Here is a 21,634-nt window from a genome sequence, read left to right on the forward strand (position 1 = left end):
AAATAAGTAACCGATACCTTTATTAAGGTCGAAGGAGAATCTGCTAAAGTGGGTCTGATGGTAAGCGGCGAGAAGACCAAGTTGATGGTGGCGACGAGCAATGCGTCCATTGAGATCGGACCAACTGTTGAAGTTGGTTCCTATAATTTTGAGGTAGAAAAAACTTCGTATACCTCGGCACCGCCATAAACACAACAAACGACATCAGTTGTGAAATAAAAAGAAGAATTGTATTGGCCAACAGATGCTACTTTGGCTTAAGTAAGTACTTCATAAACAAAGTCACAACTCGTCAAACAAAAATAACGCCTTACTAAACACTGATACTACCCGTGCTGATGTATGGTTCGAAAGCCTGGGTACTTGCGCAAGCAGATAAGGCAGTGCTTGGCGTGTTTGAGAGCAAAATTCTTCGAAAGATCTACGGGCCCATCTGCGTTGACGGTGAATATTGACGTCGGATGAACCACGAGCTGTATCTGCTATACAACGACATCAATATAGTTAAACGTATCGAGATGCAGCGATTGCGTTGGCTAGGCCATATAATAAGAATGAGCGATGATGAACCCGCTAAAAGAGCGTATAAATTCGGGCCGTATGGCGGTGCACGCAGAATTGGCAGGCCAAAGAATATATGGCGCAAACAAGTGGATGAAGCGATAAAAAGGCGCGGTATTCCAGAAAGCGAAGAACTTAACAGAGAGAATTGCAGATTTTTTCTTAGTTCGGTCTATGGAACAAATGTTCTGTAATGGACCAGCTAAGTAAAGTAAGTAAGTGGGAGGTAACCGAAGGAGTGGACCGACATAGTCCATAGTTGAATCCGTTCTATGTCTATAAGTAACATTAGCATATGTAAAGTTATGACTAATTCGGTTGCTTTCTTCAAGTGTTGGGATGAACCGGAAGGAGTGGACCGATATCCCGTTTTCGAACATAACACTGTGCAACATTTTTAAGGTGATCTTGTGCAAACAATTCGAACTGAAGATTTTTTGAAAGTACAGACCTAAACGCCAAGATACCCTAGTTGGGTTTTGTTGTGCCAGATCCAGCTCGGATTTTATGGCGCCATCTAAACATGGTTAAATATTGAGTTTTTAAAGAAATTCGGGGCTATATCTCTGAAACCAATGCGAATATTCTTCTTACCTCTGAAGCAAATTTATAGATAAGGACAAGAAAACTATATTTGGAGAAATAATGAACTCGAAAAACTACATTTGTTGCCTCAAATTTCAAAATATATGCAAAAATACCACAATTTTTATACATTTCGCACCGTATCTCCAAAACCGTTAATTTTTTCTGAATATTTTCTTTCGGAAAAATATTCCCTGGAATGTAATACACAACTCTTCAGAACATGTCATTGTTGTAAAATGCCTCTGTCCCGTTGTTTTCAGTACATTTCTCAACGACGATTTAATAAAAATGTCAATAATGTCGTGAAATCCGAAATGCGAGAATAAACTGTTGGTGTGAACTGTGTTTGAAATACGTGTTGTAAAAGATGTGATGCAAAATACCGCTGAAACAACGTGAAGTAAGCATTTTAGAGTTTCAGAATGTTCTAAAGAATTGTTGAGAACTTTATTTGGAAGATTTTTGCAAAAGGTTACTTGGTTCAACTCCCAATAATTTAGCCAATACTGACCAGAATTTCAGCAATTATGTAAAATTTTATATATTTTATAGATTTTGATGCCCTAGATGGAGTTTTTCCTATGTGGTTTTTTCAAAAGATAAGTTCTACGAGTTTAGGGCTACAATATTGCTAAAGACAGGAAGGCCAAATTCCTATTCGTTTCCGAGATAAAGGCCTGATAAATGAAAAAAAGTGTAGTTTTAGCCCGGTTTAGATGAGGCCATAAAATCTGAACTGCATCTGACAGGACAAAACCCAACCAGGGTTTTTGTAGTCTAAATATGTACTTTCAAAAAATCCATACCAGAAGTTGTTTGCATTTTCAGTGTTGCATAGTGATATCGAAAAAGGTTCCGCACAAACCTCTTTTAATGTTTATGATATATGAAATTGTTATATATAATATATAACATGATATATATGTAAAAAAACGATAACTAAATTAGTGAGAAACAAATGGTCATATCATTTTGGCTATGCCGCGTGCCCCTATGACTTGTTTTCAGTTAAATATCTGCTTACAGGGTCTTCAAAAGTTCTGAAAAATAAAAAACTTAAAAAGCTTTTTGTGCGGAAGTTTTTTTATCGAATCACTTTATAAATTAGATTTTATGTAATCATAGGTAAAAGCTCATCAAAATATCATACAGGGATACGAGGTTATAAAAAATTCATAACCCTAGTATATGCGCTCTTTAGCCTAAAGGGTGAGAGTATGAGAACATGACAATATCCACTTTTTTGTTTATCGATATTCAGCTTATCCTTTTGTTAATGTGTGGGCAACAAATTTATATGTATGTATGCATATCACATACACCCTAAGGTTTGACGATAACTTCGAGCATGAAAGGAATTTTTGCAATTTTACCTATACCAGTTATATGTCATTCTTGTCAAAGGGATAAATGAAGTTATTTGGGCTTGTATGTATCAAGAAGTCATCACAATCACACATACATAATACGTACGTACAATGAATGTTGATATCTAGTATATCAATGTAGGATGGTGTCTTTTGACATTTATCCTTCACCATCATCATCAAATTGCATTTATACCTGAGTACACAAAATATTATGCAATTTTAGACAGCCTCAGTACACAATTTTGTAATTCATTCTTATTTGAATAATTCAATCTGCTTTGAAAAATTGGAAACTAGATAGGGTTGGTAAGAATGCGTTGGATCAGTTATGGAAAGTATTTATGAACTATTGGCTTTTGGTTATAAAGTTGGTTATAGGTCGATTTACAGTAAGCATCCTATAACTGTGATATCCTGCAAAGGACAAACGAAAAAGATGTCTCTACATTGTTGATTACAAAAAGAGTAAGAAAGAAAAAAGGAATCAATTCCTTGGGATTTTGATCACGGATCTTTAATCATTTCAGACCCAAATGCAACACAAATATTTCCCTGTGTGCCACCGTGGTGAAGTGGTAGGCATACCGCCGAGCATTCAGAAGGTCTGCGGTTCGATTCACAGGCTGGCAACTTAACATTTTCAACGGTGGCAAAATACATCTCAGTGATGTTGGCAACATTTCCTGAGTATTTCAGCCCTTAAAAATTAAAAACTTCTCTAGAAATGATGTCGTATGACACGCCTTTCGAACTAGGCGATAAACACTAGGTCCCAAATTACTGAGCTATAATGAATAGGGGTGCACTCATTGATATGAGATAAGTCTACCTTGTCTCTTCTGGGATATTTTTGGAACACTTATTATAGCCAAATTTTACATATTTATTGAGTCGTTTGAGTTACTGGATCATGCGATGTTCTATTGTATTTTTATTACTTATCCTTGATGGCTTTACTGCATAGTTTTATTGCATTCAGATATTTTTTTAATATTTACAATTTAATTAAATATTTTTGCATAAATACAATTGTCTATATATGTCGTTTATATGTAAATCAGTATGTGTTCATATGATAAACTTATGTATAGAACGTTTATATATTTATTTTTAATTGAATTTGTTTACATTTGCAATAATATAGAGAAAACATTTATTCACTATATTAAATATTGAGAAAATATTATTATGAATATGTTATCAATCAATATTTTACTGCTCGACATGGACGTGGAAAAGGGGGTATCATTCCAATATGGATAGTCTGATATGAATTTTTAGAAAATATAAAATTGTTTGACCTTCAATAACGATTAATTCAGTAAATTTGGTGTTACTCCTCAGAAATCTAGTTACCAGCTAAGCAGTAATTGTTGAAATACGCCTATGCAAAATTAAATATTTATGCTCCTTTTCTGTTCATTTGATTTACTAAGAATACTGAATTGAAAATTTAAATCAATTTTAAGTAATTTAATTGCATTTAAAATTTATAATCCTACTGTAATAATTGTTCATATAAATTGTAATTCATTCTTTAGAAAAAAAAATCACTCATACCCGCAGTATTTGTTTGATATGTATGTATATACATTAGGCCGGGGCGATTTGTATGGAAGGAAAAAAGTGTTATCGGGCGCCTGGAGTTTCTGATTCTTGGGATTGCACTGAGCAAAGAAGTCAACTAGACCATATGTCTACGGTGAAAATCGAGCCCCCGGATTTTGACTTGAAGTTTTTTTCAAGGATTTTCGGATATTTTGGCATATAAGAACCAAACCACTGATATTTTCGATCCAACACAAAGACAACAATTGTAGCCAAGACAATAATAAAGAACTCTCTAGTACATCGCAAAAGCATTGGAACGCTCCTTCAGGCAGTTATGGCCTCGAGAAGGTGCACATTTTTCGGAAAATATCGATAAATGACACTGTGCTACAAAATGGGACTCAAATTCAGTGGGTTGAAAATCCGTTTTGGAGATGAAAGCCCTTGGTGAGTGTACTAAGAACTCAAAAGGAAATTTTCACCACAGGTCAAGTTTCCGAGATATCGCGTGATTAATGGTTTAATTTTGGCCCCTTAATTTGCGAGAAAATAGCTTTATATCTCTGTTAAGCGTTATTGTAGCTTCATTTTGAGATTACATGTCTTCAGTCAAATCAAATGGTGAATCTTTTTGTAGAATATTTCATCCCTCTAACTCAATTCCTTCCATGTCCTTTTCGTCCTTTATTTTTTGAACCGTAGTAAAAGTACCACAAGACGAGATTTTACAGCATCCAAATATTCTACAAAAATGTTGTTCAGAAGATTTTAGGTACGGTTCTCATTGATGACCAATCGATATTTTCCCGTTTTCATGGTCCTTTTTGACATTTGCCCGTATTTTTTTGAGAAAACTGTGTTTTGTTTTTATGTATATTCGTTGTTGGTCTTTGGTGCATCTGAAATACTTACCATAAATAGCTCTTGTAATGACGAACACGTTAATAACAAATTTTATAGAAGGATAGATCCGGGTATCTAAATTTTTGAACCGGATATTCTGATATCAAAACCGATTTTGGAACCGGAATTTTATTGAAGGATAGATCCGGGTATCTAAATTTTTGAACCGGATATTCTGATATCAAAACCGATTTTAGAACCGGTTTTAAGTAACCGATTAATCGTATATGTATATCATTGGAAAGCGAATAAAATGGTCAATCAAATGACAAAAATAATTTTTCAACCCAGTGATATTTTACATCAAAATCGGTTTAAGAAAGCGGTTTTTTATACCCTCAGCCTTTAGGCTAAGGAGGGTATATACACTTTGATACGATGAAAATGTGCCTCATCGAAATAATGGTTTTAGACCCCAAGTATGTTTGGACGAAATGTGTTTCAGACAATTTGGAGTCGATCTAGCCATGTCCGTCCGTCTGTCTGTCTGTCCTGCTGGCTGGAGCGCACGATAACTCTCGAACGGATAAACCGATTCGGTTCAAATTTTGGCTTTCGTAATATTTTGTCAAAACTTAGTTTAAGTTCGAAGATGAGCTATATCGATCCACTCCTTCTGGTACCTCCCCCACAAAAGTTCGAAAATGTTCGGAAAATTTGTACGCACGATAACTCTTGAAGGGTGTAACCGATTTGGTCCATACTTTGCCCATCGAGGAGCGTGTACCAGACTTAGATCAGGTTTTAATATGGACTCAATCGGTCCACTCCGTCGGGTACCTCCCACACAAAATTTTGGAAAAGTTCAGTTTAGGAACATCTCTCGAATCGCTTTGATTTTTGCTTTAGCAACTTGTATTCACTGCCCTCCATACGACGGTATAAGTTTCATCAGGGGCAAGTCCATACTTCCTGAGAAAATAGCCTGAAAGTTGCAAAAAACCCCTATGACACCGTGTGAGGAGGTTGGAGGGCAAAACAACTCTCGAACAGGTCTGCCGATTCGGTCCAAAGTTTGGCCTTAGTAATATTTTGTCCAAACATAGTTTAAGTTCGAAGATAAGGCATATCGGTCCACTCCTTCAGGTACCTCCCCCACAAAAGTTCAAAAATGTTCGGAAAAATTGTGCGTACGATAACTCTTGAAGAGAGTGGCCGAATTGGTCCATACTTTACACATCCTAATATATCTACCAGATATAGATCAGGTTCAAATATGGACTATATTTGTCCACTCCATCCGGTACCTCCCACTCAAAATTTCGGATACATGTTCACTTTAAGACCTGCTTTCGAATCACTTTGATTTTTGTTGAAGCAACTTGCATTGCTGCCTCAATTGCGATGGTAGAAGTTGTTTCAGGGGCAAGTTCATACTTCTTGAGCAAACATCCCTGAAGTTCTAAAAAACCCCTATGGTACCATATGTAGTGGCTGGAGATCCATTCTTTTTAGTATCTCCTCCGCAAAACTTTTGATATTAAATCCTAATCAACATTTTTGTCAGTTCAAACGCCCAAAATTTTTAAAACTCCCTAAATACATGCGTTTTTTGGAAAAAAAATTTTTTCAATATACACAGGCTGAGGGTATATCTCTGTCGGCAAAGCCGACTGATACTTTTTTACTTGTTCTGGTCAACTTTTGTAGCAAACTATAATTTATCGATATTTTCTGAAAAATGTGCACTTTCCCAAGGCCAAAACTACCTGTAGGAGAATTCCAATACTTTTGCGATGTACCAGAGAGTTCTTTATTATTGTGTTGGCTACAATTTTGGTCTTTGTTGGATGTCAAATCTTATTGGTATGGCTGTTATATGACAAACAAGTAAAGAAGTGTCATTCGGTTTTGCCGACATAGATATACCCTCAGCCTGTGAATATTGAAACAATTTTTTTCCCAAAAACGTATGTATTTATGTGGTTTTAAAAATGTTGGGCGTATTAACCGACAAAAATGTTGATTAGGATTAAAGATCAAACGTTTTGCGGAGGAAATACTTAAAGGAATGGATTGACCATTAAGGATGTGTGTCTCCAGCTACTACATATGGTGCCATAGGAAGTTTTTACACGCTGTTTGCTGTTTGCTCAAGAAGTATGGACTTGTCCCTGAAAAAACGTTTACCATCGTAATTGAGGCAGCGAATGCAAGTTGCTTCGACAAAAATCAAAGTGATTCGATAACAGGTCTTAAAGTGAACTTATCCGAACATAAACTATGTTTGGACAAAATATTACTAAGGCCAAATTTTAGACCGAATCGGCAGATCCGTTCGAAAGTTATCTTGCGCTCCAACCGCCTCACACGGTGTCATAGGGATTTTTGGAACTTTCAGGCTATTTTCTCAGGAAGTATGGACTTGCCCCTGATAAAACTTTTACCATCATATAGGGGGCGGTAAATACAAGTTGTTAAAACAAAAATCAAAGTGATTCGAGAGCAGGTCCTAAACTGTACTTTTCCGAAATTTTGTGTGGGAGGTACCAGAAGGAGTGGACCGATTGAGTCCATATTGGAACAACATCTAAGTCTGGTAGACATTTCACGATTTGCAAAGTATGGACCAAATCGGTTACTCCCTTCAATATTTATCGTACGTACACATTTTCCGAACATTTTCGAACTTTTGTGGGGGAGGTACCGGATTTTCGAACTTTTGTGGGGAGGTACCATCTTCGAACTTAAACTAAGTTTGGACAAAATAATACGAAGCCAAATTTTGTACCGAATCGGTTGATCCGTTCGAGAGTTGTCGTGCGCTTCGGCCAGCCAGACAGACAGACGGACGGACATTCCTCAATCGACTCCAAATTGTCTGAAATAATTTCGTCCAAACATACTTGGGGTCTAAAACCATTATTTCGATGAGACACATTTTGCCCATATGAAAGTGTTCATACCCTCGTTAGCATAAATGCTGAGGGTATAAATATCCAAAAACATCAATAAAAAACTTCAAGTCAAAATCGGGAGGTGGTTGGAGCGTAAGATAACTCTCGAACAGATCTGCCGTTTCGGTCCAAAATGTGGCCTTCATAATATTTTGTGCAAACTTAGTTTAAGTTCGAAGATAAGCCATATCGGTCCACTCCCTTATATAGGTTCACCTCTCCCACAAAAGTTCAAAAATGTTCGGAAAAATTGTGCGTACGATAACTCTTGATAAGAGTGACAGATTTGGTATATGCCTTACACATCCTTATATATCTACCAGGTATAGGTCAGGTTCCATTTTTGTGCCATTTTTTAGATATATAAGTTTAAGTTGGGAAATTGCAGTCATGACATTGTCTTATAAGGAGACGATACAGAATTGAATTGAATTTGAATTTCCCCAATTTCAACTTCTATATCTCAAAAGTTGTAAAACCTACGAAAATATCAGTAAGGCCAAAATTGTAGAGAATTTTGATAGCTACAACATTTTTTTCATTCCCATTTTGATAGGACTTGCGGTTTTCAAGCAAAATCACAAAAATCTAAACAATCCCTAAAAATGTCAACTTGATTCGCGATTTATTTAAAAAGCGCTCCGCCGATTTTTTTTTTTTTTTGAAATTTTGCCTTTTTTTTAGGGGCGAAGACCATTTTTTAATGATTTTTGTTAATTTTCTCGTTTAGAGTTAAGCTTGATGATCTGAAATTATTTGCAAGTGAAAAAGGAAAGCCAAGGACTCGAACCCACATAGTCACCAAATTACGTTACCTGGTTTCATTGGTGGTAAAGCAAACGAGAAAATTAACAAAAATCATTAAAAAATGATCTTCGCCCCTAAAAAAAGGCAAAATTTCAAAAAATAAAAAACAGGCTGAGTCCGGCTGGGATTTTAACCCACGTCCTTGAAAAACCCATCAAAAAATTTTGTCATGGCGTGTTAGCATTCAAAGCCAACTCATAACTTCAAACTCAGCGCAAAAAGCGTTTGTCATGAAGGAAATACATTTCTGTGGCCAAGTATCCGCGTTAATGTACAAAAACACATTTGCATTTGAAAAACGATAAGTTCTACGACAGAGAAGCCATTACATAGTCGATACGTCCGAAGATTTGCTTTACCACCAATGAAACCAGGTAACGTAATTTGGTGACTATGTGGGTTCGAGTCATTGGCTTTCCTTTTTCACTTGCAAATAATTTCAGATCATCAAGCTTAACTCTAAACGATTTTTTTTTTTTATTTTTCTCATCTATGAACATTGTAGTTTCAGAATCCGCAAAAACTTCCCAGGTGTAAGCACCTTCCATTTAAATTTGATTCAAGGACTACTTTCGGTAACAATTTCACAAGGAGCCACCAACAGTTCTTAAATTCGACTTAAAAGGCATTTTTAAGTTTTGTGGAGGATATACTCCAAGGAAATGTTTGACATAGTCCACTTTCGAAATTTAGTGAGTTTGAGAGAAATATTACAAGTCACTCACTCCTCTCGATGACTGTCGTAATCACCATTCGTGTTCACCAGTCATGTTAGTCGTACACAGTAGCACATTTTACAGCTTTTAGGCCATTAAGTAATCGGAACCTCTCTCAAACAATTGTACAGACGCAACCAGGTAATATCTTCACCACCGTTCAATTGGAATATAACCTCGAAGTCATTTAGTTCAGCTGTTTAAAAATATTTTAATCTTAAGCTATTAAAGACAGGACAACGACCAAGGAAATGTGTAATTGTTTCAATTTCTCGCAAGTTACATAATGAGCAAATTTGTAGACTGTTTGTGCGATATGTGGAGCTATTTAAATGTAGTAAATCACCTCTAGCTCGCATTATAAGGGAATTTTGATGTTGTTTATAATCTTTACAGCAGTATGCAGGACCAATATCGTACTTGAATCTTTTATAAATTCTAAAACCGGAGTTTTGTGCATTTGTAATGTCGTTTTGTATGTTTTTATGTTTGATGTTTTCGAACAGCTGGAAACATGAAGAGAATCACATACTCTTGCTTTCGCACAAATGTTCAGTACACATCATTTTCTGCGAGTGTTGTGTTTAAATGCTTAAACCGGCATTTCAGGTGACGATACACTTCAGATGTAAATTGTAAGTATGAAAGAACCCTTCTTCGTACCCTGTTTCGAGGGCTAGGACATAGTTGGGTGTGTGTTCTGGTAGTCTCAGTATTTTTTTAAGAAAATATCTATAAAGTTTGTCTACATCTTCGAAGTAAGTATAGCCCCATAGTTGAGCGCCGTAGCTTTGGATGGGTCTGCAGGTTGAAAGAAACATTTTCCATTTTGCATATATAGATATATTCGGTTTTCCAATGAATTGTTTCCTGGTTAGATTCAAACATGTTTTTGATGCATTGTTTTTGTGTTCAATGTGTTTAGTGAAGGAAAGTCTAGGAGTTGGTGTTATTCCAATATATTTGCATTCATTTACTGTCCGAACATATTCTCCCTTACATAGACATTTTTCATTTTCCGCCAACTTTCCTCCCTTTCTAAATACCATGATTCCCGACTTGTTTTGGTTTACTTTCATACCACACATATCACTATATTTGGATAGATTATTTATCATCATTTGTAAAGTTTTGGCTAGCAAAACGATATCATCTACGTACATGAGTAATCGTATGTTAATTTCGTCTACATAAATACCCCCTCCTAGAAAATTATGCAAGTCGTTTAAGTATAATGCAAATAATACAGGCGATAATAGGCATCCTTGTTTGACACCATGTGTTGATTCAAAGGGTTCTGATAGTTCTTGCCCATTCAAACAGCTGACTTGTTGTTCATATATACATTTTCTATAAACCTCACCAATTTTGTTGATAATCCCAATTCATGTAATTTGTATATGAGGCACTGTCTGGGTATTGTATCAAACGCCGCTTTGAAGTCTACAAAAAATGCGTATACTTTCTTTTTTCTTAAAATTTTATATTTACAATTGATGATATGTCAAACACATTGTCGATGGTTGAATATCCACTTTTAAAGCATGCCTGATATTCATTAAGTACTTTAAATCGGTTTATCCAATCAGTTACCCTGGCGTTTATCATAACCATCATCAACTTGGCAATGTAGTTCATGAAACTTATACCTCTTTAATTACTAGCGATGTTGACGTCTCCCTTTTTGTGTAATGGGTAAATAATGCTCGACCGAAACATTTCGAAATCATCCAGACCATTTAGTATTTGGGAATTACGTCTGCAAAGTAACATGAGGAATTCGTCTGTGGCATTCATAAAGAACTCATATGTTACCCTAAATTCTCCTGGTGCTTTGTTCTCCTTAAGTTTACGAAGTTGGGTGGAGTAAAATCGTTATCAAGGCTTTCATCTTTAGCGAGAGAGAGAGGGAGCATAATATATTAGAGTAGTTTCAGTATCTGGGTTCAAAAACGATGCAAAGTGGTTCTTGAGGGCAGCGGCTGTAATGTGACATCCAATTATGTTTCCTTCTGCCTGATTCCATTTGCCAGTTTCCACCATGATTTGCTATCTGAAATCAAATCCAATCAGCTTTCTGAACTGTTATAATATTCTATTTGCTTCGTTTTACACAGTTGTTGATACTCTTTTTTCTGTGTATTGTACTCTATTCTGTCACGTTGCTGATTTGAAGATCGATATACTTTCAATAGTTTCATTGACTTTTCCCTTGCTCTTAGACATTGATTATCAAACCACTTTTGGATAAGACATCACAATCAGACCAATGAATTCGTGCAGAGATGCATTTACCGGTAATGAGCTAACATTTAGATTTAGAGCTCTTTGATAACCGTTTTTATTGTTAGATTTCCATACAAGTTTAGGCATAAGAGCCACTTCTCTGGCTTACTTTTCACTCTCTAAAGACAACATCAAAGGCCAGTGATCAGACCATAATTGATTATCAACTGTAAACATTTATTGCTTGTAATTTCAATATTACTCTCTACAACTTATTTCCATTGCTTATCACAGAAAGCCAATATATTTTCACGATTTTCCCTGTAGACCTTTTAGCAAAATACTTCAGGTTTTGTATGGAAAGTTAGCGAAACAGTAGAATAACTCCCAATTTTTTTTTAAATTGATCGTATTTAACCAAAAAATAAATTGTTACCATAATTTCCAACAATAAGTTTTCGTCTTTTGTTGTTGCTGTAGTATGCAAACTATAAACCCAATCTTTATAATTTTGGTCTCACATTTTAATACGCGTTGTCTAGATTCTTTAAGTATTTTATTTTTTAGAGATTTATTTTTTAGATATTTTTATGGACTCTCAGTTAGAATAAATAAAATTTACTCCAAGATTCCTTCATTATTATTATTATTATTTTTTTTTTTTTTTTTTGTTATCCGCGAAAATAAAAACCGATTTAGCAAATATTTAAGCATCTACGGATAGATGTGCAAAGTAAGAGGCAAATTAGTGACTTCATTTTAACTAAAATTTTTTAAAATTTGTGATTGCTATGTATATATGAATCGGTAGACCATTTAGTGATTTACAGTGGGGCAGACTGTCAACTAAAGGGGCTGAATCGATTCCAAAATCTTTATTTCGATTAGGCACATTTTGTATTGTATATTTGTAATTAATTTTTGTAATGCACATTGTACAGTTGATATTAGAAATTATAGAAAGAAGTAGAAGTGTTCTATCTAAATAATTATGTACTTATTTAAAATTTTGTTGTTTGCATAAGATATGTATATTATTTAATTTCTCAAACCAAATACTTGTGGTTTGACAAATTAAATGTGGTAATTGAAAAATGTAGAATTATCAAAGATTTATTAACAACAAAAATTGCTTAAATTCCTTCAGGAAATTTTGTTGGCATTTTTTCTTGCTTGATTTTCACAAAGTTCATTATTATTCTACATGAATGGAATATTTCACAATTTCCCTTCATGCATTCGTAATTCTTTTCTGTTCCTCCTTCTTTAGAGCTCGAAGCTATAAAAACTTTTATGTGAATGCCAATTCAATTAGTTTATTAAAAAGAATTGATTTGCAATTTTTAAAATATTTCTTTGTTTAAGTATTTATATTTAAGTATTTCACACACTCAGTATGGCCATGGACTTCTTCGTTGTACCTGACCCACAAAATATGGAGAACAACAAAAAAAAAAACACACACACACACACAAAAACTTCATCATCAATACAAACAAAACAAAATCAATGCCAAAGAAAATGGTCGAGTGCATGTGTGTAGATTTAAGACCTTCGCTATATTGTTTTTTTTTTTTTTTCAATAAAACTTTTCAATGCAAATTTTATTTTAAGAAGAGGAAATATAAAATAAATACATATTCGATTTCAGCTAAAAAGGAAGTTAGTCAAAATTATGTGAACTTATTTGAGTTTTAGTATTTCTCCACTCCTGTACAATAAATATAATTTTCTAAATCCCTTAAATTCCCCATTATTTTACACAGTTGACACAGACAGTTGACGTTTTAATTTCCTTTTAGATAAGAAAATTACTATGGCTCAAATGTAATTAGCAGGTGTTCTAGTATGGATTCAGAATTATCTGCTATGGCAAATAAATTCTCAGAATTTCCTTCCTTCTTCATACTGCTCTCTTGTGGTGAGTTAATTGATAATTTTTAAAATCCCCCAAACCAATTTGTTTATTTCCAAATTTGTCCACCACATAAAACATTTCAAATTCCACTCACAAACTATTTGCAAAGTTTTTTTGTTTCTGTTATTGTTGCTTTTTTTGTATTAAAAAAATATGTCATAAAACTTACCAACATTTCCTTCGCCGTTAGCCACATCGTTAAGGCCATAAACAATGAACAATAGGACTTGCAACCAAATCGCCAACGAATTTATGCCACCTAAACGCAAAGGTGGAGATCGCCACTGCCAAATGTTAAGCGACGTGGTGCTGGTGGTCGTGGTAACGTTGGTGGGGGTAATTAAACGAGGCCTATGATGTTGGTTACGAACTTTTTGCAAATGACTTTTAGCCACTTTGTTAGGCTGTTGCTGAGGTTGTAATTTACTAACGGTGATGCTGGTGGTGGGATGTGGTTGTTGGAGGTTGCCGTACAAAGAAGTTACCGAGTGATGCTGCTTCTTCTTGGAAGGATATAAATTTGAATTTGGAATTTTGAGGGTATTTAATTTGTTGGGGATGCTGGACAACGATTCATTACTACCATATCCGGATTTTGATGATGCCAGTTGTTGTTGTTGTTGTTGCTGCTGATGTTGTTGTTGTGATCGTAATCGCAATAGCGCATTGCTAGCCATGATAATTGGCCCACCTGTAATGGAAAAATAGCAAAAAACATAAATTATTATTTTTTGTTGAATATTAAAATAAAACTAATTAAGAAAATGCTCAACCATATTCTGCTGACACAGAAATACACAACTAAAATCTCATTTCATATTGAAAATGGGGAAATACGTTTCAATTTCCGTTTTCATTCAAAATGCTACGCAACGCCAAGAGCCCCCGGTAGGTTGCTATTCAAATCCAAACGGAAGTTGACAAAAAAGCAAGCAAATGTTTTTCCTCACTGTTTTTTTCTCAATAAAATGAAAAGCTTACTGCTTACGTTAACTGAATTCATATCGCAAATGAACTTTTGCAAAGCTTGTTCCCCAGTAAATATTTTTTTCTTTTGTACTCTCCTCCTTACGCAACGGGGTAGCCTAAACACAAACACAACGCAAATGAATTTCACTTTTACGGATTCTGGTCTTTTGTTGAGTTTTATGCGCATTTTTCCCCCAAACAACAACATCACCATCATCAACAAAGGAATAACCCAGAATCACCAGCAGCCAGCCACCATAACTGCGAAGTGGTGGAAGCTGCGTTACGTGTTGTGATTTCTTAACAAAAAGCAATGGGGAAATTGCATTTATTAAGTTTCCCTTTTAGCTTCTTTACAGTTACTTTTGTTCCTTTTTTGTTGGTTACTTGTGCCACGCTTACAATGCCTGTTGCAGGAGGTTTTATTGGACCAACGTTTCAAAACATAATAAAGTTACTAATAGAATTTCTTTACCCCGACGAATGCAATTTTTGGTTGTACGAATAAGAAAAGCTGGAAGGCAATTAGTTTGGTAATATGTATGAGGCTGCTAGGAATTGAACACGTTTTCAGGTCTTTCAAGGGTAGACAAATATAGACTGCAGAAGGTGATATTCAAAGAGATGTCTGGTCTTCCTTCTAAAGGCTTTTTATAGACGGAAGTCCTTCGAAAGGTCTTCTATAGACGGAGGACCTTCTTATGGTCTTCTATAGACAGAAGATCATCTTAACCCACAAGGACAAACTGCTGAAAAAAATTCAAGACGACGCGAGAGGAGCTCTTAAACTTCACTTTATCCGAATTTTGTGTGGGAGGTACACGAAGAAGTGGACTATATTCCAACCTGATACATGAGTGGATGAAATAATATGATGTGCAAAGTCTGCATCAATCAGAAACTCCCTGCGAGAATAACTTGCGGAATTGTCATTCTGGTTGGTCACGTCAGGGTTTTTTGGAACCATTAAGCCCATAACTCAGGAAGTATGGACTTGCGCAAGAGAAAAATTGCACCGTCGTATAGGGAGCCGCAAGGACAACTTACTGAAACAAATTTCAAAACGATCCGAGAGAAGGTCTTAAACTTCACTTTAACCGAATTTTTTGTGGGAGGTACCAGAAAGATTGGACCTATACCTAGAAGGAATAATACGATGTGCAAAGTTTGGACTAAATCGATTGCTCCCTTCGAGAGTTATCGTTCACACCACACGGTGCTCTTGAAACAATTTTAAATGGAAGGTGCTTACACCTGGGAAGTTTTTGTGGATTCTGAAACTACAATGTTCATAGATGAGAAAAATCGAAAAACAAAAAAAATCGCCGGAGCGCTTTTTAAATAAACCGCGATTTAAGTTGACATTTTTAGGGGTTGTTTAGGTTTTCACAATTTAGCTTAGAATCCTCAAGTCCTATCAAAATGGGATTTAAGAAAATGTTGTAGCTATGAAAATTCTCTACAAGATTGACCTCTATGGTATTCTCGTCGGTTTTGCCGTTTTTGAGATATAGAAGTTCAAATTGGGACAATTCAAATTCAATTCAATTCTGTATCGCCCCCTTATAAAACAATGTCATGAAGGGTGCGCCTTAACTAACTTTTGATGAAAACAGCTTACACAGGGGAAGTTTTTGTGAATTCTGAAACAGCAATGTTCACAGATGAGAAAAATCCAAAAACTAGTAAAAATCGCCGTAGGGATTTTTAAATAAATCGCGGTCAAAATTCACATTTTTAGGTGTATTTTAGGTTTTCACGATTTTGCTTGGAAACCGCAAGTCCAATCGAAATGGAGCTAAAGAAAATGTTGTAGCTGTGAAAAATTTCTACAGGATTGACGTTTACCATTTGTTCCCAGCCTGTACCATTTTTGAGATAAAGAAGCTCAGTTTACATTTTTAGATTTTTTTGTTAGGGTTTCGCGATTTTGCTTGAATACGGTAAGTTTTATCCATATGGGACCTGAGAAAATCTTAAAGCTGTGAAAATTCTCTACAAGACTGGCTTAAGTAACTTATCCTAAGTTGTACCATTTTTTTAGATATATAAGTTTAAGTTGGGAATTTGCAGTCATGACATTGTTTTATAAGGGGGCTATACAGAATTGAATTGAATATGAATTGTCCCAATTTGAACTTCTATATCTCAAAACCGGTAAAACCGACGAGAATACCATAGAGGTCAATCTTGTAGAGAATTTTTATAGCTACAATATTTTCTTAAGTCCCATTTTGATAGGACTTGCGGTTTCTAAGCAAAATCGTGAAAACCTAAACAATCCCTAAAAATTTCAACTTAAATCGCGGTTTATTTAAAAAGCGCTCCGGCGTTTTTTTTTTTTTTGTTTTTCGATTCTCTCATCTATGAACATTGTAGTTTCAGAATCCGCAAAAACTTCCCAGGTGTAAGCACCTTCCATTTAAAATTGTTTCAAGAGCACCGTGACCATTTTACAGACAAATTTTGAACTTTTGTGGGGAAAGTACCCGAAGCAGTGGACCGATATGGTCCATCTTCGAACTTAAACTAAGTTTAGACAAAATATTACGATACCAAAAATTTGGTTCGAATCAGTTGATCCGTTCGAGAGTTATAGTGCGCACCAGCCAGACAGACAGACGGAAAACCTTCCAAGTTTTCGACATTTTTAAAAGAAAGTTTCAAAAATATTATTTTCATATAACATTTTAAGTTTTCTCGCAAAAAACTTCTCGGCCCTATGTGGGCTAAGGTTTTCTATAGAAAGAAGACATTCTGGCCTCCTATAGACAGAAGACATTCTAAAAGTTTTCTTCAGACAGAAGACCTGTTAATGTTCTTCTAGATGCAGAAGGTTTTCTGAAGGTCTTCTAGATTCAGGATACTTCCAAAGGTATTCTACAGGCAGATGACCTCCTAAAAGTCTTCTACAGACAGAAGACCTTCTAAAAGTCTTCTATAGACAGATGATCTCCTAAAGGTCTTCTATAGACAGATGACCTCCTAAAAGTCTTCTACAGACAGAAGACATTCTAAATGTCCTCCAGTGACAGAAGACAATCTATAGGTCCTCTAAGGCAGAAGACTTTCTAATGCTCTTCTATAGACAGAAGAATTCCTAAAGGTCTTCTATAGACAAAATACCTTCTAAAGTTCTTCTACTTGCAGAATACTTTTAAAGGTATTCTACAGGCAGATGACCTTCTAAAAGTCCTACAAAGTCAGAAGACCTTCTAAAAGTCTTCTATAGACTTATGACCTTCTAAAAGTCTTCTATAGACTGATGACCTTCTTAATGTTTTCTATAGAAAGAAGACATTCCGGACTTCTATAGACAGAAGGCATTCTAAAGGTCTTCTATAGAGAGAAGAACTTCTAAAGTTCTTCTAGATGCAGGAGGCCTCCTGATGTTCTTTTACATGCAGACGACTTATGAAGGTCTTCCACAGACAGATGACCTTCCAAAGATCTCCTGTAGGCCGATGACCTTCTAAAGTTCTTTTAAAGACAGATGACCTTCTAAAAGTCATCTATAGACGGAAGACCTTCTAAAGGTCTTCTATTGACAAATTACCTTCTAAAGATTTTCTATAGACAGATGACCTCCTCCTTCTGTGGACAGAAGACCATAGTTCAGGTTCTAATGTGAACTATACAGGTCTACACTCTCCGCTGCCCCCCCCCCCTCACAAGTAAGAACGTCGTTAAGGTCCAACACGATTTGTATTGAAGTAAAATGGAACGATTTGTTTCTATTCGTTTATGAAGAAGACCAAATACAGAATTTCAGCAATTTCGGTAAACAATGTGGCTAACCTACAAAATATCGAAATTCGGGAGGTATCGTTCTATGGATAGCTCCCATGGAGGCGTGGACTTAAACAGGCAAAATTCTGTGGGAAAGTTTTATACCCCCAACTAAGACTAAGTACCAAATTTCAACCATTTCGGTTGAAGCTAAAACCTTCAAAATACCGGAAATCGGGAGGTACCGTTCTATGGGGGCTATATGATGACGTGGACCTATACAGAACAAATTTTTGGGAAAGGTTTTATAACCCAAATGAATGCTAAGTATCAAACTTCAGGCATTTCGGTGAGATAATGAAGCTAAAACCTTAAAAATACCGAAAATCGGCAGGTACCGTTCTATGGGGGCTATATGAAGGCGTAGACCTATACCGACAAAATTCTGAGAGAAAGTTTTATACCACAATCGAAGACTAAGTACCAAATTCAAGTCATTTCGGTGAGATAATGAAGCTTAAACCTTCAAAATACCGAAAATCAGGAGGTACCGTTATATGGGGGCTATATCAAAACGGACAGGATATGGCCGATTTGCAATACCAAACATCCTAGGAGTAATAGAAATGTCTACACCAAATAACCAAGCTCTATCTCTAGAATTGCGCGCTGAATCATGATTTAAACAGACGGACGGACAGACGGACATGGTAAGATCGACTTAGAATTTTACCCTGGTCAAGAATATATATACTTTGTAGGGTCTCCGATGAATATTTCCATGTGTTACAAACGGAATGACAAATTTAATTATACCCCCCATATTATGGTGGAGGGTATAAAAAATTTTAAAGACATGTCTCAGATCCTTTCGACATTTTGTTACAGCGGGTTATTCCCGCGTGAGCTATTACGATGATACACTTTTTTGGGGTAGGTGGGGTGATTCCAAATTCACACTTTCTGAGATATTGGATCCAAAGCCGTATAAAACCCTGCCAACAACCAAAATTATTAATGAGAATGATATGTGGTATGATACGAATTTAGTGACCGAAACTTCTCAAGTTCCAAAAAAGTTCAAAATGTTCGGTTAAGTGCTGTTTAAGAGCTGTTCAAGGACCGTTTTGAAAATCTTATCGAATGTACTCCGTATCGAATGTTTTCCTTGGGCAAGTCCATACTTCATACAATAGTCCGAAAGCTCTCAAAAATCCTATCTGGAGGCACCGAAAAAATAACTACCAAAATTAGATCCAGTCCCACCACTGTAAAGGTTCACCACTTTTGCACTTTAATCCAATAACTTTTTGGATCGTGTTGAAATTTCAGTAACCACTAGTCGTTGTGATGATGATTACAACATTATACTTTTTTTAATGATTTTCTCGTTGGAATCGAGCTTAATGATCAATCATGCAAGTGAAAAAGGAAAGCCGACGATTCGAACCCACACACCCACTACTAACAATGGGGATTTTCCTATTTAGTTGTGCTTTCATGACAAACGCGTAGCGCTGCCTTTGAAAGTAAAGAGTTTGGCTCTGGACGCTAACACGCCGTGACAACACTTTTTTCTGTGTTTTTCAAGGACGTGTTTTCAAACCCCAGCCTGGCTCAGCTGATTTTATTTATTTGAAAATGTAGCATTTTTTGCTAGTGGAAGTCAGTACGAAGGTGTAGACCCCTAAATGTCCCGCTATTTATGGCCACTAATTCGTACACCTTTCTCGTTGAAGTTTTTAGTAATCTATGTGGCCTTTATTACAACGCTACAATTTTATTGTCCACACTTTTTCGAATGTTCCAAAAACCTCGGCCATGTCTCATTGATGCATTCATTATCAGAACGATTACTTTTTTGGGGGGTAGACTGTGTTTATTGGGTGGGTCTCAGTGGAAGAACTGTTTGTGATGCCTACCCCAAAACGACTAAAAATTAACGCTGCCGGTTTTCAATGTACCAGAAGAACTTTCATGGGACACCTGTATACAGAAGACCTCTTGTGGGGCTTCTATCGACAGCAGATCTCTTAATAGTTTCGACATACTACCTTCTTTTATTTCCCCTTAAAATTCGTACTGTGGACCTCATTATAGCAAAAATACACTTTTTTGCAAAATGTTTATATTGTTGTTGGTTGATTGATTGGTCTGTCGGTCGGTAGAGACAGACAGAAGTTGATAAAGTAGACGACTCCTTTGACTACTCGTACTCCTACCGAGTTCCATGATATTTTATTTCAATTATTGACTACAAATACTGAGAACTTCATTAACATAAACCAGCGTGAAAGAAAGTTCATATTGAATAAAACAAACAATAACAATGTGAATGCATTTGAGAGTAAGGACAAAGTTGCTCCTGCGAATAACCACACATTCAGAGAAATATTGAAAAAAACGTAATTTTTGTGGAGAATAATTTTGGTGTTCGAAGAAGTTTTTGGTGGAAGGAATTTTGTAATTACTAACTGTCAAAAACATTGAAAGGATTTCGACATTCGTTAATGGCGGGTAGTTGTGATTTATTATTTTATTGTTTTTATTTCCTTTATTGGATTTTTAAGTACATTATTATTGAAATGTTTTGGAATATTTAGAATTTTAATAGACGATTTTAAACATCATAAAAGACCAGCATTTTTAAGTGATGTAAATCAGCGAATGTCCTAAATTATTGGGCAATTTTTTTATGGTACCATAAACAAATTCACGATGTCTTAACTTTTTATTGTTCAAAACTAATTTATAATTTCATCCACTTTCCTCCTGCTCCTCCTTCTCTATGTCCCCACATCAATCCCTCTATGTAGTTTATTTTGATTTAATTTTTTATGTAAGTAATAAAAACATAAAACAAGCAAACAACAACAAATACTTTCATCAATCTCATTTGTCCTCCATTCCTCTCTCCGTCCCTCCCGAATGAAAATACCAATTTATAAAGTCACTTTGACTTCCGTTCCTCATCTTCTTTTAACTTCGTCATGAATTATTAATAAACATTGCAAGACAGAAAAAAATCCTGCTCCACTGAAACTGGAAACAATTTAAAATAACACTTAAAACTGCCATCGCTGAAGTATTCCTGTCAAAGAATTTTATGATTGATAAGTACACGGCCACAGATTACATAAAAATGTTGAAGAGCTTCTTTATGCCATGTTTTTCGGTTGGTTTGCTTTTTAAGGACTCGTCTTCTCCTCTCAGCACATTTTGTAGAATAATCTGAATCAATTAATTTTTCCAAAATAACATTTTATGTTGTTGTTATTGCCATTCATTTAAATTAAGAAGATTTTTGTTACACATTGTTAACGCCATGAAGCGCAACAAATTTTGTTGGACGCGCACACACACACTAGGGCTTAAGTCCTTGTGGGATATTTTATATAC

At 35.6% G+C, this 21,634-nt stretch overlaps 1 protein-coding gene across 6 annotated transcripts in view; it reads right to left on the reverse strand.

Annotated features, from left to right (window-relative positions):
• Positions 1-21,634, reverse strand: part of IA-2 (tyrosine phosphatase IA-2) — a 277,811-nt gene that overhangs the window by 154,164 nt on the left and 102,013 nt on the right. For all 6 annotated transcript variants that reach the window (XM_073971318.1, XM_073971317.1, XM_073971320.1 and 3 more), the window contains one exon: positions 13,707-14,228. In XM_073971318.1, the coding sequence (XP_073827419.1) occupies positions 13,707-14,214 (508 nt within the window). In that variant the 5' untranslated portion in view covers positions 14,215-14,228. The remainder of the gene's footprint in view (positions 1-13,706; positions 14,229-21,634) is intronic.

This window comes from Musca autumnalis, unplaced genomic scaffold (genome assembly GCF_047663935.1).
Source record: "Musca autumnalis isolate F117 unplaced genomic scaffold, ASM4766393v1 scaffold_2, whole genome shotgun sequence".
NCBI classification, from domain to species: Eukaryota; Metazoa; Arthropoda; class Insecta; order Diptera; family Muscidae; genus Musca; species Musca autumnalis.